The sequence below is a fragment of the Canis lupus genome, chromosome 29 (genome assembly GCF_048164855.1).
Source record: "Canis lupus baileyi chromosome 29, mCanLup2.hap1, whole genome shotgun sequence".
Taxonomy (NCBI): Eukaryota; Metazoa; Chordata; class Mammalia; order Carnivora; family Canidae; genus Canis; species Canis lupus.
Window position 1 is genome coordinate 17593865 of NC_132866.1, and position 25173 is coordinate 17619037.

The window sequence follows — 25173 nt, forward strand, 5'->3', positions numbered from 1 at the left end:
ACTAATGGCAGAAAAAATTGTCGACCAATTACAACAGGTACAAATAACAATATTAAGTAACATTAGTTGTAATTGTGCATCCCTTCACAAAGTCCTGATACTGAAAAAAAAAAAAAAATGAAATGCACCAGCTGGTTAGCTCAAGATTCTTGGTCTACAGGACACTACTACATAGAGCTCTCCTTGGTCTACATAATACTACTACATAGAGCTGGCCTGGACTTCGATAGCTATCCACCCATAGGTGAATCTATGCAGCCTGCCGATTAGGAGCAAAGCACTTCTCCTGGATCTTTCTCTCTTGCAGGTGCCTGTAAGTGTCGGCAATTTGAGTTCTTACTTTGTATTTCTTCCCCACATTCTCCAAAATATCTTTGAGACTCTCATTCTCTTCCATAGCTTTAAAATATCACCCTCACTTCTATGCCTCCCTATTTCCTGTTACATGCTAGACACTTCAGCCTGGTTGTCTCAACAGCTCCTTACATTCAACGGGCATAAAACAAAAATCCTGTCTTCTCGCTATGTGCCTCTTTCCCTTAGCTATCGGCAGGCAAATCCAGGGGGTCTTCCAGGACCGACACCTATCAATTCATTTGGAATCTTCCTTCCTTTTGTTTCCCACATGGAACCCAGCACCAGATCTTTTCAAATCTGCCTTGAATGTATCTCTCAAATTTGTTTCTTCTTTTTCGTTGCTGCCGTTGTAACCTCTCACCCAGACTCATGTCTCCTTCCTGAATTGTCCCTGTTGTCTCCAATCAGCAATACCTCTTGATTGCTTAATCTCCCTAAACCACCAGACTCCACCTGCTCAGAATGCTTTATATGCTTACCAAGCAAAATCCAAGGCATAAGCTGGCATTCAGAATGGTTCAGAATCGAGGCCTAAATACTTTCAGACTTCTCTTCCAATTCTCTCTGGCACAGAATTGAGCTTCTAGCCCAGGGTTTTCCACCTTGGCACCTATTGACATTTAGGGCTGGATAATTCTTCATTTGATCTTAGCCAAAAGGCCAAGAAGTGATGGGCTGGATAATTCTTTGCTGGAGGGGAGGGTCTGTCCCATGCACTGCAGGATGTTCAGCAGCATTCCTGGTCTCTAATGACTAGGTGCCAGTATCAGCCCCTCTTCCCGAGTTGTGATGACCAAAAATGTCTCCAGATATTGCCAAATGTCCCCAGGGGACAGCTTCATTCTCTGAGGTTTCTCTGCTTGCCTATCTCAAAGGACAAGGAAGCCACATAGCAAACCTTGACCACTCCATCTAGGGTCCACCCTTCAGAGAAACAAGCAGGCAGACTGTGGGGGGAGGCAAGAGGCATGCATAGTAAATGGATGACAAACTTAATGAAAAGCAGACAGACTAGTGTAAGAATGCCTAAATGCCTTTTAGAAATGGTAGGTATATAAAACAGTCATAAGCAAGTGAACCACAAGGAAAAGAAGGTGGAAGATTGAGAGTCAAAAAAGATAATTACATGGAAAAAATTTTTTAAAGATTTTATTTATTTATTCATGAGAGACACACAGAGGGAGAGAGAGGCAGAGACACAGGCAGAGAGAGGAACAGGCTCCATGCAGGGAGCCCGACGCGGGACTCAATCCCGTGTCTCCAGGATCACACCCTGGGCTGAAAGCAGGCGCTAAACCGCTGAGCCACTCAGGGATCCCACATTTTGGTTTCAAAAGGGAAAAAACATGAAATTTGTGCATTGGTGTGAATGTGTGTGTGTGTGTGTGTGTGTGTGTGTGTAGTTATTGGGAGGGAATGGTATGCTATTGATAAACTTTGGAGAAAGAAAGCATCTGTACTTAAAGGTGAGGTGACTTGAAACTTGAGGCACAATCCAAAGCAAGAATTAAATAGCTCAATGTGGTGTAGTCAACACCATATGAGAAGGTGCCTCCGGGGCACCACACACTGCTGCTAGAAACACCAACCCAAAAATGGACAATCAGGATCCCAAAAGAGAGGAGGCATCCACAGGTCTCTAAAGGACCAGCCTAGTTCCTCAGCCTTGAACCAATGTGGTCTTGCCACAGGCAAGGAAAATGTTGCACTCCTGCACAAAGTCGATTCCAAATGCATAAGCCTCCGGAGCATATTTCTTATGAAATGAAAATGAAGAAAAAATAAAGACTGAGTAATAAAAGCATGAGTACAACACTAATTTTCAAGTAGCCAGTCTTGCAAAAATACTTGCAAATAAAAGGGAAGAAATCCCCATGACTCTGGAAAAAGGTATCTATACCACTAACAAAGGAAGCCCGAAAGAGACTTTTTTTTTTTCACATATTGTTTGACTGTAGTCTTTTTTTTTTTTTCCTCTTTTGCTAATTAATGGAATACTCTAGGGTGGATCCTGACATTCTGGTTTTTATTTTGGCCTAGAACCATCTTGATAATGCTACTCAAATAAATTAATTGACTGAATGGCTAGTTGTACACTTTTACACCCAAGAAATCATGGGGAAATTGGGAGGCCCAGGAACAGGGGTAAAATGGGAAAGACATGTACTAGTGTTTGGCTAGAGTCAGGCAAACTCTCTCAGTGACACATTTACAATCCCAGTGTTCTCTGAATGGGGGAATATTGCTTTCTGGGATAGTGTCTTTTTCCTCACTACTATTTTCCACTAATCTCTTCTCTGACTTCCTTTCTGGCTGCTCAAATATCCTGTGGTATTGTCCCCTCTCTTGTGCTTTGCCTCCTGTCTCCTTATAGTGTTTGAAGATCGAGTGTCCTTTCTCAGCAGGTAGTGTGGGGTCCTATTTTGTAGTCACAGGCTGACATGGGGTGAAAAGATATTATGGGAACTACAAGTTTTCCAAGATGCTTGAAAGAGGACAGTCAGCAGTCCTCACTTGTAAAATGGAGAATTCAGAGGTTGCCTCATAGGTTTCTAGTCAGACAGAAGCAGAGAATTTATTTACAGGGCTTGGCTTAGTGCCTGGCACATAGGAAGCACTCAATAAATGTTAGCTAATAGTCTTTGTACTATTATTATGTAAGTCCTATAACTCCTCATGACCTACAATATGCTCTGGAAGATGCTGAAGACCTAGAAAAGCAGCTTTCATTCCCATCAAACCTTTTTATAACAAATATTTTTTCCCATGCCCCCTTATCCTCTTGAAATGGAATTCGGAGCTAATATAACCAATGGACACAGATAATTTAAAAAATAATCAATTGGGCAGCCTGGGTGGCACAGCAGTTTAGCGCTGCCTTCAGCCCAGGGCGTGATCCTGGAGACCCAGTACTGAGTCCCACGTCAGGCTCCCTGCATGCTTTTCCCTCTGCCTGTGTCTCTGCCTCGCTCTCTCTCTCTCTCTCTGTGTCTCTCATGAATAAATAAATAAAAACTTTAAAAAAATAAATTAATTAAAAAAATAAAAAAAAGTCAATATAATGCCCTACCTGCAAAATAAGGAAAATATACAGGAAAGCAATAAGATGTATCTCTGTATGTAAATGTGCAGGCACTGCTATACCAGTGGATATAGCATATGCTTGTATTCATATGTAAAGTTAACCAAATGTGACAGGTACACATGCAAAACCAATACCCATACCACCTAACGGTGACTCAAATGCAATAAGTGGCATTGCCATGAACGCATCCAAGCTTCCCATCTGCTCCTCGTTTCTTAGTCTTCTGTGCTTTGGAGGGACTATATGTTTGTTCTGGTCATTGGGCTATAGATGTGCCTCATTCTTGGGCAAAAGCATGGAGAAGCTGGTGTGCAAGCCCCTTCCACTCCTGCCTGAGATGGCTGAGGACAATCCCCATGGTGGAATTAGTCTTGGACCCCTGATTAACCATGAGCAGAGAATGCTGCCAGTACATGATGCACTCGTAGCATAAACAAAAAATAAACTCTATTGTGTTAAGGCACCAGGATTTCTAGGCTAATTTGTTTCTACAGCATAGCTCTGTATCCCTTAATTGTGAGCAACTATTTTCAAATATGCCCTGGTTTTATACAATTGTTGTATACCTGGAAAATTAATGGATGAGAAAACTCTGTAAAAGTTACTGTGTTTTTAATATTGGAAACTAGGTTCAGATAATTATAAACAGTGTTTTCACCTACTTAAATGACCAGTAGGATAGATGAGAGTTTGTGTAAACCAGGGACTGTCTGTGTTGAGAAGGAATGTCCAGTGCACTGTAGAACACTTATTATCCTTTCTTTTCATCATTGGGATAACCAAAATGAACCTGCATGGGTTCAAAACTTTCCCTGGATACCCCTAGGCCAGTAATCTAGGGATAAGATCAACATGGACTCGACTAGCAAAGCTGTGCATAGTGGAGTCTCATCAATGAGTGGTTCATAGATTATTGGATCTTAGATATTGGATGATATGCCACAAGATATAAAAAATATTAGTAAAAATTATTAGCAAAAGAAAGGGGTTCTCTAGTCATAGCTTGGGGAATGGAAGGCTAAAGAGTAGAGTGTTTCAGAGTCTTTAGGGCAAGGAGTACTGCAACTCTCCATTAGGGAGAGACAGCAAGCACTATTCCCCACACTTCTTTGAGCAGTCAGGCCTTTTGTTCCAGAGCTTCCTGCAGAACTCAGATTCAAAAGAATATGCAGTCTCCCCTTTCCAGATGAACATACCAAGACCCAGGGAAAGTGAGAGGCTTATGTCAAGTTTTCAGTGAGGTAGTACCAGTGCTAGACCTAGACCTCACCTAAAAATCAATACTCTCAACTATAAAAAGAACCACAAAAAATTCTCAACGAATATTCTCAACCATTAAGTGAGATATATGCTCCCATGTGGAGGAACCTCAAAAACATTACATGAAGTGGAAGAGGCCAGACACAATTGGTCACATATCATATGACTCCATTTGTATGAAGAGATGAGTCTATAGAGACATGAAGAATGCTGCCTGCCAGGAGCTGATGGAGCATGGAAAGGGGAACAAGTGCTTAACGGATATGGGAGTTTCCTTTTGGGGCAATGAAAAATATTCTGGAAAGGGGATCCCTGGGTGGCTCAGTGGTTTAGCGCCTGCCTTTGGCCTGGGCATGGTCCTAGAGTCTTGGAATGGAGTTCAGCATCGGGCTCCCTGCATGGGGCCTGCTTCTCCCTTTGCCTGTGTCTCTGCCCCACCCCCCCGTGTGTGTATGTGTCTCTCATTGATGAATAAATAAAAATCTTTAAAAAAAAAAACAAGAAAAATATTCTGGAAATAGATAAAGGTGGTGGCTGCCTAACTCTGTGAATGTACTAAATGCCATGGTTTGTATACTTTAAAATGGTTAATGTTTATGGTAAAATGGTAAAATGGTTTATGTTATGTGACTTTCATTAAAAATGAATAAATAAACAAGGTTAAGAAACAATACTCTTTTCTCTATACTATGCTCTTATCAATTTGAGTTCTCCAATATACTGGAAAATAGCATAGCAGTATGATCTTTTCCATATGCTTTCTCATATTGTTACAAATATTATTTTATTACTTTTCTTTTTTTTTTTTGGTTATTGTGTAAGGAAGTGGATGCCATAAACCTACAGTGAATAGAATTTTATGGGGATTGATTATAGGCTGAAAAAGATAATTCAGATACTTTGAATGGGATAGAGTGGTTTTTCTATCCATTAGCTACTACAAGCTAGAGTCTGTGTTCTGCAGAATAGAAATATTAGGGCACTGGAGTCAGATGAACAGAGGTTCAAATCCTGACTTCATTACTTCATAGCCATACAGTTACAGCAAGCTATTCAAATTCTCTGAGCTTCAATTTCCTCATGTGATATGGAACAGTAATACCTACAACACAGAGACACTGCATTGAGTTAATTGCAATGACATAGGAAAAATGTCTAGAACAGAACCTGAATCCGTAATATGAAATCAATCCAAGTTCTAGTACCTCCAAGTGTGTTACTTTCCTGGGGACCATATCAGTGGTGCCTAAAATTTCCTTCAGCCAGCCAGAGAGGTGCCCCAATCCAGGCTAGGGATTTTCTTTCTGAAGTTGAAGACATAGTCAGCTCCAGGAAAGAATTTCAGAGTGAAGATTTTCTTTGTTCTTTGACTCCATGGGATGCTCTGTTGTACTGTGCACATCAGAAAGTGGGAGTATTGGGCAGAATATATTATGCATATGCATGTGTTTATAAAATAACAAGGATCTCTAGAAGGGAACCCTACACATAATCAAGTCTGTCAGAAGAAAGACTCTCTGGAACCTTTATCTTTTGATCAATTGGGAACTAAGTGGGCATTTTAAGAAAAAACAAACACCTTTAGGCACAATTAATATGCTTCTTTAATACACTATGGTTCCTTTCATCTCTACTCAGTTTTAATAGTATAAAATGGTGTCTTAGAAAAAATATTGAAAAGGTTATCTTCATTTTAAAATAATCTGGTAGTCACACAATGGTACACTGTACTACACAGGAGGACTTATGAATTGCATATGGTAGATTTGGGAGATTTGGTTCATAGGAGGATGGAGCACACTGAAGGCTAGTAGATTTACCTGCATCCCAACCACCAAACTGTTTGGTACTGTTATCCAGTTTTACAAAAAATAGGCAGAGTTACTAACTCCAGTCACTGGAACTCAGCAAGCTTAATTCAACATTGCTTAAGCCATTCTGGGAAATGGGAAACTGAGGAGCAAATTAAAACATTTTCATTACTTAACTGCTGTAACAGAACCTCCTTTCCAAATAACAATTCCTGCGTTTAATAAACATCCACTCCCAAAACACAGAGTGTGTTACACTGGCCCATCATGGGCTATGCAGGAGCCTGAAGACAAGAAGCCATCTTCTAAGGGAAGCCGATCTGGCGAGATGGTGAGTTAGCTCCAATTTTTCCAAGATTCTGTTTCTTTTTAATTCCAAGATGAGGGAAAACACAAATACGCTTCCAGTTAAAAGTCAGCTCTTCTCCCAGGTTTAGTAATGGTGAAACAGAGAACAAGAAGAATGAAGGGCATAGGATAAATCATGTGGGAAGAAATCCTTTTTTAAAAAAAATACAAAACAAGTTCCCTCAGGGCCTAGAAATAAAGAGAAGGAGGGGCATAAGAGAACTTTCTGGCACCCTGTCCCCAAAAAAGGATGTGAATCATGGGCTCAAATGCTCCCCACATGTAGATAGACCCAAAACCAAGATGACAGCCCCTGGGCAAGTGTCCAGGGGTTCTGAATGTTGCATTGATGTCACCTGCCATGCCAGAAGCCATTCACTTGGCGATCTGCAAGGTGTGTCTATTCAATTGACAACACAGAGAAAGTCTGCTGGGTTATTCATCATAAAGTGAGTAACTAGCAACAGAAAAATGAGACATAAATAAATAAATAAATAAATAAATAAATAAATAAATAAATAAATAAATAACTGACAGTTAATGGGTCTGTTCCCAGGTACATTAAAGAGGGGTAACCCAAAATGAAAACTCGAACCTAAAAAAATAAAAGCTAAAACATGTGCATTGAAAGAAGGAAATTAAAAAAAGAAAAACTGGCAAGATTATTTCTGGGTGATAGTCTTATCTGAATTTTATAATTATGGAAAAATTTTAATAAGAAAATTTTACATTTAAAAGAAAAATATAGTTTGAATCAAATACTTTGGGCTCAATGAACAACATAAAAGCAGCAGCACTGAAGAAGAATTGGATGATCCAATATTAAAAAAAACAGTCATAAAAATAAAACAACCCAAACGGATCCCAGTGAGTACTGAGAACCAGTCCCTAGGCAGTAGGCTGAATAACTTAAGAAATGGAAAAACAGTAAAAATATGGCCTTTTATGATAAAGACATGATTTAGAATTCTTTGATGACCCAATTTAAAGTTAAAAATGATTAAGTGGCTCTTACCTCTACATGTAAAATGAGTACTATATACTTTTGTGCCCCAAGGTCTGGTTCTTGTATACCCGAACAGTAATTCTGTACTTGACTGATATGATCTAGATACTTAAAATAATCTCACTGTGCAACAGAACTAGAATACTAATCCTGTAATACCTACATATCAAGATTATGATCCATAAAATTTCAAGTGGTATTGCTGGTAATGGTAAAATGTAAAAAACAAAAAAGTCCAATCAAATATGTAGTATTAAATTAAGGCATAGATGTAGTGTGGAATACTAAGCAATCACTAAAAAAGAGTAATTCAGATTCATATAAACAAACACTGGATATATGTATACAAATTATCACTGAATGGAAAAAGCAAGGCACAGGATGGTATGTGTAATATAATTTTATGTTGTTGAAAGAAGGAAGTGTGATTTTGCACAAGTAATCCAGAAAGAACTCGGCCTTCTCTTCTCCTTGCTCTTTTTTCCTTCTGGACTCTTGCCTACAAGTCACCTTGGAGAGGCTTGCCCTGACCACCAAATCTGAAGCAGAACCCCCTGAAATTGTCTACCCTTTATCCTACTGGATTTTTCTTTATAGTATGCATTACATTTTTATTGATTTATTGTTCTATCTCCCTATTAGAATACAGGTTTTGTGAGAAGGAACACCTCATCTGTTTGCCATTGTTGTTTTCTCAGTACCAGTTCGTGGTACACAGTAGATGCTCAAATATTTGTGGAATGAATGTGCAAACAAATGTAAATATATATATACACACAGATATATGTATATATACTTATACACATAAATATATACTTACAAATAAAATGCATAAATACATAGAAAAATCTCAAAGCACATATACCAACTATTAACAGTGGTTACTCTTGGGAATGGGAGAGGGACAGGTCGATAGGTAGGGAGGAGGGATCTTTTACTTTTTACATTATATGCTTCTATCTTGTTTGAATAATTTGCAATAAGGATGAATTATGTTATCATAAAAAATACGAAGAAAATTTTCATATAAGGACCAGGGTTTGTAGAACCTGGATAAATTGCTTTAAAATATGTCCAGTGATTACACTTAGTTATCCAGTTTCTCAGCTGGACTGATCAACTGAAGATATTTTAATCAGTTACAATTTCAACCTTTGTACTTTAGGCAGTGGCTCTCAAACTGTAGTGTGCATGGAATCTTCTGTCCAGTTTGTTTAAAATATAGACTCTCAAGGCCTATCCCCAGAGATTCTGCATAGGGGTTGTGGTAGCAGGAATTTCCATTAAAAAAAATTTCACCCAAGGTGACTAACTCAAAGTTCACCATTTGAGAAACTGGCTCAAGATAGAGTTGAGACAGGGAAGATGGAATCAACATATATTTAATGAGGACCGATTATCTGCCAGGCAATTGTGGTTAATTAACATTAGATAAGTTTAATTAATTGGTTGTTAGTGGATGAGTATTTCAGCTGGTTTCATTTGCAACTAATTGGTAAGTGGTTAAACACTATAACAGTTTGAATAGAATAAAATACCTTGGAAGTAAAATGTTACAATGCTGGTTTTGTGGTTCCACTTGAGTGAATATTTTTTTTAAGATTTTATTCATCTATTCATGAGAGACAGAAAGAGAGAGAGAGAGAGGCAGAGGGAGAAGTAGGCTCCCTGCAGAGGAGGGATGCAGAACTTGATCCCAGGACCCCGAGATCCAACCCAAGCCAAAGGAAGACACCCAACCGACTGAGCCAATCAGGCGCCCCCATTTTTGTGACTTTTTAAGTAATCTTAGAGTTAATAAAATGATTACATTATGCTTTTATCTATATATCGGGATGGCAAATACAAGGTATCTGAAAACAAAGGCCAGAGCATATCCCCACCGCACAGTAACAGTAGTAGACTACCAGTTAGTTCTAGCTCTTTTTGACCACCACATATGTACCTTCACCAGGGACTCAGGTTTCTTATTAAAAACTGTTAGAGTCGAACCAGATGGCTACAAGATCTCTTGTGGCTCTATCAATCTATTTTCCCAATGTAAACACAGACCAGCTTTTCCTTTGTGTTACACATGATACTTCGGTGAAAGTTTCCTCCATACGTAAGGACTGCAGATGCATTCCCAGTCTTTTAAACTCATGCACACGCACAACACAAATATAGGTATATACATAAGAGTTTTCAATACACCTAACTGCAACTACAATACGCATTTAGCCTTTATTCTATGATAAAATACCCATTACAGCAAACAATTTCAAGAGCTTAAGTGAAAAATAACTTTGGGATGACTTGGTGAAAAAGGTATCAGAAACTGTTGACTTAGAGACCTAAAATATAATGACAGCAGGAGAAAACTGGTGTTCTGAGGCCATGAAGTTCTGAGTCCATTTTAAGTACCCTAAGATGGTGTCTGGACTTCTCATCTTTGAAGAAGATGAGAATGTATAAGTATGATAAGTGCTATCATACTTATCATACTTATACTTCCTTTACAAGGATCTATCCCAGTAGGAATGTTTCATAAAAAAAAAAAACATAAAAATGAGAAGGTATATTAAACAAATGGACAAACACACCCAGTTCCCAGGAATCCTAGAGATCTTGAGGTAAAATGAATCACCAGCAAATACATCAGCATCCACGAAGGTATCAAAATAACACCTTGAGAACAAGGAGACACAAGTGCTCAGTTCATACGTTTTCCCCTTCACATTTCATTCTAGACTGGTCAGGGGGCTCAAACGGCCCTGCTGCCAGAATAATCCATATTCCATTTAGCGCTGCTGCTGCTAGAGAGGAACGAAATGAAAGAAAGGGGATGCCTCAAGAGGACGGCAGAGAACAAGATCACAAGGACGCTGACTGCTAATTAGCAACATATTATAAATATGGGCAAATGCACTAGTCTTTCGACTCGCGAGCCCCTAAGTTCATGTCTTAGATGGAAGTGAAAATGTGTTTGTCAGTACCATGCTGGTCTCTTTTCTCGAAAGATGACGGACAACAAGGAGCTGGGCGGAGGGCCGGTGTACACAGATGTGTTGCTGCAGTAGCTGCCACCTTGGCAGCAGAGGCTGCATCTGACCAGGGCCGTTCTCTCCTCCCTAAGCAACTTGTTTATCATCGGTTCTTACAATCTGAAAACAATCTGTTCTTTCAGCAGGGTCAGTTTTCCCCCCTTTCCCCGAACAGTGCCTAGATTGTTCATCAGCAACTGAGAGCCCTTGCTAGTAGTATTTTGGAGTCCCTCCTGAAGCACTGAAGATTTTGTCTGAGTCAGAGGAACCCTGCAGGAATGGATTATAAAGCACCTCCGGGCGTGGGTACTAAGTCCCAGTGTCTTTTGGGAAGCAGAATTCAATTTATAGCCCCAATCTCTTGCTCTAAGACCTGTCGGAGAGAACACCCCCTTGGCTACACAGGAGCCCACCCCATAGCTGTTTAAGATGATGGGATCCAAAGAGAGTTCTTGGCCAGGAGGCTGAGGATAATGCTGAGGCATCAAGTGGTCCAAAGGAAAGAAAAGATTCAGAGTTCTGTTTTGTTTTTTCTTTTTTAAAGAGCTATTTTAATACTGTTTATAAGAAAGAAAAATATATCTACATACACACACATACACACACACTTTGGCTTTTTTGGACTGCTCTAATAAAATGGGAACATGGTGTTTTTAGCTTTCTCTTAAAAGCCTCTAGCCTGTCTCTTTCCTGCTGGATTTACAATGCTAAAAAGCAAAATCCCAGAAACCTATTTCTGTTTACTTAAGAAGGATAAAGTGTTACCCCAAAACAGAGGGGCCTTTTACAGAGATTGGAAAACAAATGGTTTAAGAGCATTAAGATCTACATATCTCTCATGCCAGCACATTTAAGGTCATCAATCAAACATAATCCTGAACATACGAGGTGCAAAAGTGCTAAAAAGGCCCCATTAAAATCCAAGCCTTTTCAGGTGTACCACCCAATCCTGAGAGTTATATACAAGGCAGAAACAGCTCTAGTTTATACACACAATACCATTAGGGACAATTTATCATGTCTTTAAAAGTGATCTATGGTACATTGTGAAATTGCTTATTAACTCCAGAAATAACAAACCCAGCTTGTGTTAATGCACTCGAATACCCAGAATTGGAATTTTGAAAACAAGCTAGAACCTATTCATATTTACAGCTTAAACTTTCTATTAATCTACCCCCTAAGTTGTATTTCAGATTTTTAAATTCATAATATTCAAATTTTCAACTTGCATTAGATACTAGAGCTATCTTAGCAAAAGTTAAAAAATGTTTGAAATGGGTTTGCTTTACCAAATGCCTAAGAGAGCAAAGACTATGCAATCAGATGCACTCTGGGTAAAAATCCAAATTATAAGACTTATAATTTTATCTTTCAAATCTTATTTTTTTTAAATGCTGCCAACCTGCACTTACTTCCTGATTTTCTTTAGTCTATTATAAAGAAATGTTTGTGACTGCCCGTAGCCCTGACTCATCCAGACTTCGTTACACCTTTTTTTTTTAAAGGTACTTTTTGTTCTGTAAATATAAGATTTCATACGTAAAAATAGCACTCTTAGTCTGTATTAAGATCCACCAAAGCTAAAAACTGTAGAAGTAAGTAAAAGACAGAGGAAGCTCGAAAACAGGACAGACCTTGCTGTATCTGAGTGTGCTTCATGCCCATTAATGTTAAACTTTATGATGTTCCTCGACTTATGATGGGGTTGTTTTAATAAACCCATTATAAGTTGAAAATATTGTAAGTTGAAAAATCCATTTAATACACCTGATGTACCAAACTTGTTAGCTTACCCTAGTCTACCTTAAATATGCTTAGAACACTTACATTAGCCTACAGTTGGGCAAAAGCATCTAACACAAAGCCTATTTTATAATAAAGTGTTGAACATCGCATATGGTTTATTGAATACTATACTGAAGGTGAAAAACAGAATGGTTGTAGGCTTATTGGCTGTGGCTAATGGGGAGCTGTGGCCATAACTGTCCAGCATCAGGAGAAAGGATTGAACAGCATATGGCTGGCCAGGGAAAAGACTCAAGTTCAAAATTCCAAGTACAGTTTCTACTGAACGATAATTGCTTTCCCACCATCATGAAGTAAAAAGACTGTAAGTCAAATCATCTTAAGTCAGGGACCAACTGTATATTCTGAGGCCTCTTTGGTCAGCACAGGTCCTGGCTTCTGGATTGACTTTCAGGTTTATTAATTGGCTTACAACATGGTATTGGTACAATTCTGTGCTCATATTCTGATGACAACTTATGTTTCTGTATTAGATGACTGACTACCTATACACAGAAAATATCACCTTTTGTGTTTCTTGGCAGGCTGACCCTGTAGCACAATGAGAACCAGAGCTAACTGAACAGCCGGTTCTCTTTGTCTTGACTCCCGCATCGGAGAAATGCTTTTCTTCAAGTGCTCATTCAGCAAACAAGCACTGATACTATGAAGTCAAGAGCTATGCTAGATGCTCCACCTACTAAATGTACAACATATTTAAGGAACACAGAGCCAGAAAATGGAGGCAAGTGTGCACAAAAAGTATAATGTATCCAGGGATTCTGTAGTGGTCAGTTCCACGTGGAAGAGCGTGTGTCAGGAAACATGCTGCACTGTGGTTGATTAAGGATTTAGGGCTACAGGCCATCTCTGGAACAGCCAAGGGAGAGCATTTATTTTAAAAGACCCCGAAAAGGCATAGTCCAGAACCAGTTAGGTTAAGATATATTGTGGAAGATACGCATGAATCTAGGCAGTAGCAGAATGTGGTGGAATGGTTTGCAGGTTAGGGGAACTTGGATTCACTTTTCGGCTCTTGGTCTGTGAACTTAAAGTATTCAACTTTCCCTTTTCATCTGAAAAATGGGCACAGCAATGTCTATTTCATAAGGATGTTGTGGAGACTATAGATATAAACATACTTAGAAAGTGTGCCTTACTCCAGTAATTCTCCAATCTTGTTTTGTGAGATGTTCGCTTCTCAGACCATTAATATGCTAATGTATAATCTGACTCTTTAAGAGAGGGGTGCAGCATATAGCACTGCATACAGACACTTGACTATGAAGCCTTCCTTTGGCAGAACACCTACTTCCACAGGGGGAAACACTTGGGAAACAGTGCCCTAAGTCTTTAAATATATATCTACTTGGAGTTTATAAGTGAATATCAGAACACTTATTTGAAATTACCAAGAGAATGAGAGAGAATAGATAATTTTCCAATAAACTTCAGCTGTGGTCAGCAAATAGCAACCAACTGGGTTTCTGAAATTCTCTATTCGTAGTATAGGTAAAACCCACAATGCCCTATATGGAATTAAGCCCGGACCTACAATCAAAGGCTTCTGACATTGGCCCTGGCCCATTACATGCAATACTGTCCATCTGTACCCCTAACTTCACTTCTAAGGTGCTCCAGGACACCAACTTTCCCTAAGTATCTCTTATTTCTCCTGTTTCTCTCCATGGCTCAAAATTCCATTCACAAAGCATCCCCTCACTCTCTCCAGTCTGTCTATCCAAGTCCAACTGTTCCTTGAAAGCAAGGTTTAAAATTGACCCCAACCAGAAGTCTTCTGATTTTTCACCAGTGGAATCCATTTCTTCCTCCCCTATAAACCAATGATAAGTGGTCTGAGCCTCCGTTGTAGCTGTCAGCCTGGCAAGCCAGCCTTCCGCAGAGCCTGGCTGCATCTTCCTCCTATCTCAATGCCTGGTACGATGTATTAACACATAAATGAAAAAAAAAATGCTTATTGGATCAAATGGCTTCAATGTTCTAATCAGTAATAGTAAGAGCACAAAGAGTAAGAGATTATATTATCCCAATAATGAAATACAAATTCTATTAAAGTCCAATAAGAATTAGGTGAAAGGAACAACACGCACTGTTAATGTTACATATGGTCACTTACCAGGCCTAAAAACAGTGTGCTCTTACCTATCAGAGAGGTTTCCACACTATTGCCAGAATTATTTTTGTGGAGAGTTTTAAAAGTCCTGGGAATACTTCCAGATTGTTGTTGAACAGTTTTAAAATGAAAATACAGTCCAGGGGGTTGAGGCTCTCCACCCCATCCCCTGCCCCCCAGCCGTTTGGATGTCCACATTTCTGATGTAGGATGTCCTTTCAGTGATGCCCTTCCCCAGCTGGTGTCTCCTTCCCCTCCACTTCTAACTTCCATCCTCCCCACCTGATCCCTCCACTCATGAGTTGGCAAACAAACCACTTTTATTGTCAGGAATAAGGTATGAAAGACCCCTGCACTTTTTATCCCAAGCCTTACTAACAAGGAAGGAAGTTAATTAAAGCCTCATCTAGCAGACATTCTTCCCCCAGCTGTGTCTAGTCATGAGCAGAATGATGATTATGTGCATCTGGGCAAAACATTAAAGAGGAATGCTCTGTCAAAATTAGGTATGGTTTGGAAATAAGAAACAAACATAGTCTGTATATTCTGTAGAAGCAATATTAAAACAGCACCAGGCCAGCTCTGTAGCTTGGGTGCCTGCAAGGTGGAGACAGGGAGTGGTTCAAAGAAGAGCTATGAGGATGTCAGGCCAGCTCCTGAGATGAGACCGTAAGATCTTTGAGCACAGGGCCCACATTGGCTCCAGCCCTGGGAAGCTCCCCCATCCCCAAGCGCTTGTGCTTGCACAGGTGCTTGGGTCAGAGGAACTATCCTCATTAGCATATCTGCCCTATTTTCACGTATTTCTTTCCACTAAACCCCCTTCTACTGCTTCTCCCAAAAGAACAATTTCATTCCAGATGCAATGGATTGGCTCAGACCATGCATACACTTATCTCTTCAATTGTGGGAATCAGGTGGAAAAAACGAACAACAAAACTAGTTTAGTTTCATGTGATATAATCCTTATGACAATTTTCTGAACCCACCGCATGGTATATGTTAGTTAGTTTTTTAAAAAACAAAGAACAACAAATACTCTGTTTACTAATGTGTCCGGCATTATTCCAGAGGATCTATTTACCTTTCCTTAGAGATTCTCCTAGACATTTACTTGTGATCTGACAGCTGATTAGTACTTGGCTCAGTGTCAATAGTGGGTTGTGCTAAGAAAGTTCACTTCCATCACTTCAGTGTAGTTCACTAACCTATCCCTCCAACCTCACCTCCTCTCAGCCAGCCAAGCTGGACTACCCACATCGGCCATTGTGCTTTCTCACCTTCCCACTATTTATGTTGGATGTCCTAATAATATTCAATCAAGGTAGACTCAGAAATGCGTGGTAGACTCTGTATGCCCTTAACCCCAGCACCCCACCCATGTCTTGCATATTCTAGCTATCAATATTTTAAGGCTCAACTGGAAAATCATGTTATTTCCCAAATCTAAGTCATAAATATATAATTTTACAATACTTTTTTAGAGTATTGTAAACCTAAATTTGCATTTAGGTTTAATTTCTTGGTTCACTTTCCTTCTTGTACCTTAGATCTTCCTTCTGGAGTCATTTTCCTTCCTTCTGAGTATTTCTTTTAAGAAGTTCCTTTAGTGAAAATCCACAGATGGATTTTCTCTCTCAGTCTCTGTTTACTTAAAATGTTGTTCTTTTCTTAATATGGAAAGATACTTTGCTGGGATGACAATTCTAAGCTGGTAGTTATTTTTCTCTTACAACTTGGAAGACAGTAGTCTACCATTTTACAGCTTTGATTCTTGAGATGCCTACTTTCAATCTAACTTGTCTTTTGTTTACAGGTGATGTGTCTTTACCTCTGGCTCCTTTTACTTCTTACTGGTTCTGGTGTTCTGCCATTTTGCTACAATGTGTCTAGATGTGAAATTTTTTGTATTTATTTTGGTTGGTATATATTGTGTATCTGTGGATTTAAGTCTTTTGCCAGATGTGAAAATTCTTAGCTATTATATTCAAATATTGCTCCTCTAACTTCTCTTTCTGGAACTCTGATGTTTTCTAGGTCTTTTCATTAGATCTTACAGGACTCAAAAGTTCCCTCATGTTCTCCATATCATTTTCTCTCTGTGCTCAGTCCTGCATAATTTCTTTGAATATATTTTCCACTTCACTAGTTGTCTCTTCGCCTTTGTTTAATCTGTTTTAACACTCATTCACCCAAATTTTAATTTCAAAAAGTTCTAGCCAGTTCTTTATGATCATATTGTTTCATATTCCTTGATCATTTAAAAATTCCATTTTTATTTTTCTGTAAATATTATATATACATTCCTATTTATATTCAATGTTGATAACTCCAATATTTGAGAACCATGGGGGGAGGTCAAAATGCATTGTTTGCTGACTCCCACTTACAGGAATGCTTTTTTCTTTGCGTGTTTGGTAAATTTTTTATTATAAGCTCATATTTTGTTAAATTTAACCTGTACGAATCCAGACAGCCTAATTTAAGGATGTTCTAGAAAAAAAAAAATTATTTACTTTTGCTGGAAGCCAGCAGGTGTGATTTACCCAGGGCTATTCTAACCCTTTCAATTGTCCTGGTTACACAGAGTTCCAAGGTTAGCTATCCCACTCTGTGTGTGTGTGTGTGTGTGTGTGTGTGTGTATTTGCATGTGTGTGTGCACTCTGCCATCTTGGGTTCCCAAGTGCAGTCCTGGTGTTTGCATTTAGTCCCTAGGCATCTTAGATTTTCTGCTTCACTTATAGCTCACTGCTCTTTGTTCCAGTTTTAGCTTACTAGTTAGTTCATGGAAAATACTTCAATGCATCAAATCATATGTTTTAATTCATCTCATATCCAATTATGTCATAGATTCAGATACCTCATCTGTCTCAACTAATGTAGCTTTTTGTTTGTTTAGTTCAAAAGTTCTGAGGTTTGAGCATTCAATAAGATCACTACCATTAGTTTCATTGTTTTCTAATGGTATGCATTTTACTTTTAATTTACAAAACAGTAGGCTGTTATAGAGTGGCAAGGCATCAAAGTGATTATTTAACACAGCTTTCCTAAGGTAGGCACTGTTGGTATTTTGCTCAGGATGATCCTCCCTCTGTTGTGACTGTCCCAAATACTTTAAGGCAGTTAACATCCCTGGCCTCTACCTGCCAAAGACAGGTAATTGAAATGATTAGAAACACCAATCATTTCCAATAGCTTTCTAGGTTGAGAACTTTGATGGTTAATCCTTCCATTTTACAGATGGAAAATGTCTGCTTTTAAGATAAAGGATAAAACCTAGAGATGAACCATGATGAGACTACATGGGATCTAGCTCTAATCTCTGTCGCTAGGCTCATTCCATCACACTGTCTTTCAGTTCCTTGGTGTGCTGTACTCCTTCCTGCTGCAGAGTCTTTGCATTTGGCTCTTTCTTCTGCCTGGTGGCCTATTCCCATCTCCAACCCTTTTCCACTCACTTGGCCTACTAACTCCTACTCATCTTCCCGATCACACATCAAATGTTGCTTATTTAGGAAAAGTTCACTGCCCCCCCGAGACTAGGGTCAGAAATCTCATCTTCTATGCTTTAATAGCCCTCTGGATTCCTATCAAGCCACTTAATACAGTTTAAAATTTACATATTGTAGCGACTGTTAAGTCCATGGGGGTAGAAACACCTCTTGTTCACCACTGATTCATCTGTACTTAACAAGTGACTGCTATAAAACAGAGGTTTGAAAATATTGTTAAACACACAAACAACCTAAAAAGTCATTGACGTGTGGCCCATCCAAACAAGGAGTGTGATCTCTAGGAAAAATTAAAGACTCCATTGACAATATCCACCAGGACCTTAGGTGCAAAAGAAATATTTCTAAATACTAATTTATATTGCCTTTTTGCTGCCATTTTTTCTCCAAATGGAAATCTCTCAATCTAAAGTATCTCAGAAAAAAACTTTTCCTTGCTAAACTACTGTGGCAGTTGATTCTTGCAAACGTCTCACTCAAGATGTTCAATAACTTCACATTTAATGCATAAATATTTCCTCCATAAAGTCAATATCATGGACTGCCACACTGTCTTATTGGAAATCCTTAGCCTATTGCCAATATGAACTTTCAATAATTATGGATTTTTAAGTTTTTCAGTTAATAATTTCAACAATGATCCATTTGCCGTATATTCTGGAAATGTGAATCCCATTATCTTCCTACTCCAACTGTTTTCTTGAATTGATCCATCAGTATGATTCTATTTAAAAGTTACTTATCTGTGCTGGTTGTGTACTTATGAAAAAAAAATACCCCCATACTTTTTTGTCTGTATTCTCATCCGTGACACTGACCTTACTTTACACTCACTGTGAACCCCTTCCGATGCTACAGACCTCACGAGATTTACACTGTGTGATCCTTTTATACCATGCCTTGTGACCAACATCTGACAACAGTCTCTTCAATTAATTTGACTTTACACACTGACCAAGCCTATAAAATTTCCATAAATCTTCAAGATGCCCAACTATCTCAAAGTCTCCTAGTCTTTTTTTTAAAAAGATGATTTATTTATTCACGAGTGACACAAAGAAAAAGGCAGTGACACAGGCAGAGAAGCAGACTTCCTGCAGAGAGCCAGATGTGGGACTTGATCCCAGAATCCCAGGATCACAACCTGAGCCGAAGACAGATGCTCAATCACTGAGCCATCTAGGTGCCCCCGTCTCCTAGTCTTTTAAAGCACATAAGAGCTCTTTGGATTCTCTATAGTTATCCAGAGGAAAGAGAAGAAAATTTCTCTCAAAGACTCCTATTTTTTGAGGATGCCCTCCAAAAGATAATTTCTCATGAGACTAACTTGGTCAACCATCCACTCAGAATATTGAAGCCATGGGTGGTCTTTTTGTTTTTTCCCATCAACTTACGGTAAACCACAAAATAGTGAACCAAATATAAACTATTGCTGTCTGCACTTTTTTTTCTCCCTTCAAGTGTAGTAAGGTTTCATTCTACTCTTAAAAAAAGCAAACCGCCACCCCCTTAGATGACAAGCGCATGAGTAAGCAAAACAGGTTGTGGAGAGAGAAGAGAAATACTTCATCATTTTGATAAAGCTGGACGCCAGTACCCTAGCACTCTTAAAAGGCCTGAAGAAACCTTGCTTCCTAAGACTCGAGACCAGGCCTGGCACAGGTACAAAATGTCAGGGAGGGTTGCCTATAATTCCCTCCCTTAAATAACAAACTCAAGTGTTAGCTGAGCATATTTCCATGAGTTAAATCCGCTTTGGGGAGCCTACATAGAGGGGTTATTTCCCCTAAAAAGCATTTCTCTTTGTATAAAGCGAAAAAACCAGGAACATATTTTCACCAAATGAAACATGGACTTCGAGAGAGAGAGTTGAATGGAAAAAAAAATGGGAGGAAAAAATGGAACAACAAAAAGAGCTGGTTAACAGGAGGCTATTGCATTTCCCAAGCAAGCACTATGAGTTTAATTGAGGCTGACGCATGACAGACTCGCGTGTCCGGTAGCGCCCGGGCCCGACTGAAGCTGCTGACAGAGGGTAAATGGCGCACGGCGGCGGGGCCTGCCCTGGCCTGGCATGGCGGCGGAAGTGCACAGAGCCTGTCAGGGGGTAGCAGGAGGGCTAATGAAGGGCAGCCCTTGGTTTTAAAATTCTTCTCACTTAGTTTTGGATCAGACTCTACACCAGAAAGCCTTCGCAACCTTTTAGTGCTCAGTTAAGGATATGTGACACTTATTTAAAAATTAATGCATTCTAATCAATTTCAAGTTAGACAGCAAAGAGTCTGCAAAAGAGGGGAGGCAAAAAGAGAAGGCAGAAGGAGAAGGGAAAAAAAGCGAGAGAGAGAATGAGCTCTATAAATATGGAAGGAGGTAGAAGGCACGAGAAATATGGCGTAAGGGGTACCTAGGTGCTTTTGGACATCTTTGTAGAAAGAATTTTGTAGTGATAGGCATGCCAACAGAAGGAGGCAGTGGGGGAGTAGTGGTGGTGGATAAAACATCCTTTGTATATTTTCCCAATAGTATACAAAGTCCAGGAACCAAAGAGTGAAAAGACAAATGCAAAAAGAAATTTTAACATTTGTAAAAAAAACCCCACAAATGTAACTTAAAAAAAAAAAAACGCAACTGTTTTCCCCCCTGACCACCACAAGATTACTGTGTATCCCATTATTAAAACCTTTTCTCCATTGCCGCATGGTGGGGAGTCTTCTGAAATGACTGAATATACGTATCGAATATGTGCCTTAATAGAAATGGTAATATTCATATACCCAATTGAATAAATATCAAAGAAAAATTATCACTCATTTTAAGTGTCCAGGCACGCAAGCCTAAGTCTAGCTTTCCCGTTTTATTTATACTATTGCCAATACAGGAAAGTGCTTAATTACAATATTATTATTTATGTGTTCTAGGTACTGGAAAATCACACATACGTAATCCACATTTTATTACTTAGAAAAGACTTAAGAAGGTGTTTGCCATTTTAGTATAAGTAGTGGAAGGTAGAAAGAAATTATCAAATTCATTTAATGAAGATCACAGTTTAAAACTGAAAACTCTGTCACCTTGTTTTCTATTAATCCTAACTAAAACCAAATGTGCCTTTCTAGACCTTTCTAGAGATAAATTCCTGCCTAACTAGATTGGCTTTCAATAACAGAATATGAGAATATGCTCATTTATAGTCACATGAAAATCCTGATACCTGTTTTCAAGCTCATGACTAAAATTGCCTTTGTTAAAAGGAATTTGTGAATCCACAGGTTTGTACCCCCCAAAAAAGAACTCTTTAATAATCATCTTTCTCTATAAATAAGCTTTACCAAAAATGACCAGTTTGTCAGATTTTAAAATAAGCATTTTATTTTAGTTTTTTGCTTTCTAGATTTGTTTTTTAAAAATTCCAAAGATATCAATTTAGGGTGTTGACATTAAAATTTAATTATTTTTCCATGACCTCATCTTGATTGCCTCTGAGTAACTCAAAAAGCTATTTAAAGAATCTCATACTCACCTTTATAACATGCATTGAGAAAGCTCATACGCATGTAGAATTTATACAAATGACCAAAATAGCTTGCTGAATTACCAGGGAGCTTTTAGGGAATTTACATACTGGAAGCATGGGCAACCAATCAGAACTTCTAATCCTTTCACAAGTTATTTGCTCAATAGCACGATAATGAAAACAATGAAGAGGAATGGCAATAGAGTGTAGCAAATAAAGCTCACAGACACACATTTTATTCTGTTTTACTTATGTCTGACAAGAGATCTTATTTGTAATTCATTCCTAGAACCACTGGGCTTCAGCCAAAGCAAGTAACATTACTCCATTACTGTTTCTTATTGAAGATTAGTTTTTGTCAGTGTCACCATGCGGGGACAGCTTTCATTACAAATGGCTGGGATTAAAAGCAGTCCTAGGTTTCTTTACGGTTAGCATAAAGCAATCTAGGAGGAGGTTAGAGTCAGCCATATGGAGAAAGTAGTAAAAATCAATCTGACGATAACTGACATTTTCATTTCATTTGTTTACTGGACAGTCTAGATAGTCTAGATGCATCCTATAGTTTAGAGATAAAAAAAATTCTTGAATAGGCATTTTATCTAAAGTGCTAGATGGCAATGAGCTATCGAAGCAAAGTAAAAGAAATGTCAATACAAACAATGTTTCCTTTTGGTTAGAATTATTTTATTAGTTAAGTTGTAATATCTGAGTCAGTTATCTAAGAAATTTGGGTAGGAGATAAGAATTGGACTGGATGACTTCAAAGATCCCTTCCAAAGCGAGGATTCTTTGGGTTTATGCCACAGTTTGTTTGGTGTTTTTGGCATGGGAGATACCCCTGAAAGGCAAACGAGAAAATGAGGCTCAGGAGATTATTGATTTGGGGCTTTTACCTAGAGCATCAACTGTAATCACTGGACCTTTTGATGCTCTTAGGGACCCTCCTGGGGTTGCCTGTGTTTTCCAGAGGCTTAGCCACAGAGCAGACCTATGGGACAGTCTTGAAAAAACGTGAAAACAAAATGACTAGAAAACTATGCATTTTCTGAGGATTTTAACCAGAACAAGACCAGTTAAATGTGATGCTATATGTTGTATGCCTGAAACTAATGTAACATGGTGTGGCAACTACACTCAAGTTAAATGAATGAATGAATGAATGAATGAATGAATGAATGACATATACATATAAATAAAATGAAATAGAATAAACTTGGGCAGCCCGGGTGGCTCAGCGGTTTAGTGCTGCCTCCAGCCCAGGGTGTGATCCTGGAGTCCCGGGATCGAGTCCCACATCCGGCTCCGTGCATGGAGCCTGCTTCTCCCTCTGCCTGTGTCTCTGCCTCTCTCTCTCTCTCTCTCTCTCTTTCTCTCTCTGTGTTTCTCATGAATAAATAAAATCTTTAAAAAAAAAAGAAATAGAATAAACTGATGCTTCATGTACATAATAAGCATTTATTTGGTCTAGCACCTCTCAAGGCAACAAATTTTTATAAGTTCTGTATCTGTGAAGGGATCAGGTTTGTCTTTCTTTCCTGTGTGTTTCCAAATATTTTACGTAAAAGCGGGGGTATGGTCTTCTAAAATGCCTAGGAATAAACTCATTATTTCATGATAATATGGCTAACTTTCTCCATCTTTTCACAAGTGAGATTCATAGTCCCTTGCAGGACAGACTGACCTGCCAAAGGACTGCTGGGACCTTCACCAGCAAGCCCCCTCTGTGTGGACCTGGGACCATCGTTCAGTGGAGCACCAATGAATCTGCCAAACAAAACTCGTTTGACTCACCAATACAATATCATTTTTTTTTTCATGGAGGGGTGACAATGTGGCAGGGAGGGCTGAGTATTAAATAAATGCTTAAGATAACTGTATGATGACAGGATATTCAAAAGACTTGAAGAATTAGGACGTCTGATACTCTTTTTCTGGAAGATTTTATTTATTCATGAGAGACACAGAGAGAGGCAGAGACACAGGTAGAGGGAGAAACAGGCTCCATGCAGGGAGCCCAATGTGGGGTTTGATCCCGGACCCTGGGATCATGCCCTGGGCCGAAGGCAGATGCTCAACGGCTGAGCCACCCAGGCAACTCAGGACATCTCATTCTTAAAATGAGAAACATGGATTCTATGCAGAGTCATGTAACTACTTAGTAAAGTCTACCATATTATCATCTATCTTTTTAAGATTTATTGTTGGCCTACTATACTCCAAGTATTAGATTCAGGAAGGGGATTTTATTTATCTATTTATTTTGAAGTTTATTTACTTAAGTAAGCTCTACACCCAATGTGGCTCTTCAACTCACAGCCCTGAGATCAAGAGTCACATGCTCTTCCAACTTGAGCCATCCAGGCATCCCAGATTCAGGAAGGGCATTTTAAAAATTAATAAGATGTGACCCTGTCCTCACAGAGTTTACATTCAAATTATTTTGTTTTTTTTTCAACATTACTATACCTGTAATTATTTCATAGCTATTCTTACACATCCCAAAAGACATTTTTGTATATTTCTAGTAATCTTCTTCTAAAGCTGAGGCCATCTTAAGCAATTTAACCATTTAAAATGCTTGTTCAATTTTGCTTGCTTCCTTTACTTAGCATAAGTTTTTATTTTAATGAATTCTCTTTCATAGAGCAAAAATATACCTCATCACTTAATCCCTCCCCAAAGCATATACCAAGTTTTTCAGGAGCATTAAGCAGCATAGTAAAAGAGGAACTTCTTAAAATTTACTGATATATAAATAAATTAGGATCCACTAAATCTTTATCATAACCATATATCTCACCAAAAAAAAAAATTTCCGATGAGAATTCTTTCTATAGATTTTTCTTCCAAGCCCAATTTTACTAGTTAACCTAGTTAAAATGGTTTCTAAAGTACAAATATTTAACCAAAGGCATAGTGACTGCAAAAGCTGCTAATCTCCTGATAGCTACACCAACCGACAAACGCTAATTAAAATGCAAAAGGAGTGAAAATGCATCCTGGTCACTTAACATCAGTTTCCAAGCAATGTGCAAAGAGTAGAATAAGAAACCAGAGGTGTTAAAGATTTTATTTTTCTGACCAAGAAAGGTCAGATATAGTGCATCAGAATGCTGCATCTTAAGAAAATCATTATTTTAATGCTGAGATCCTAGTGAATAGAATAGTTTTCAAATATTAAAATCTCTGTGGTAGGCTCTGACCTCAGAATAACAAGAAAATGACAGGCGCTTATTTTTCCACATATAAAAATGACACTTATTGTAAGGTCATTATATAAAAGGCCTATTTCCCCTTCGTGAAATAAATAATTATACCACTGATTCAATAT

General features: G+C 38.6%; 1 protein-coding gene across 14 annotated transcripts in view; it reads right to left on the reverse strand.

The window, feature by feature from the left end:
* Positions 1–25173, reverse strand: part of VTI1A (vesicle transport through interaction with t-SNAREs 1A) — a 356845-nt gene that overhangs the window by 181657 nt on the left and 150015 nt on the right. For 2 of the 14 annotated variants that reach the window (XM_072805326.1, XM_072805322.1), the window contains one exon: positions 22538–22680. The exons of the other annotated variants lie outside the window; for them this stretch is intronic. In XM_072805326.1, the coding sequence (XP_072661427.1) occupies positions 22553–22680 (128 nt within the window). In that variant the 3' untranslated portion in view covers positions 22538–22552. Of the gene's footprint in view, positions 1–22537; positions 22681–25173 lie in introns of those variants that run through there. 14 annotated transcript variants of the gene reach the window in all.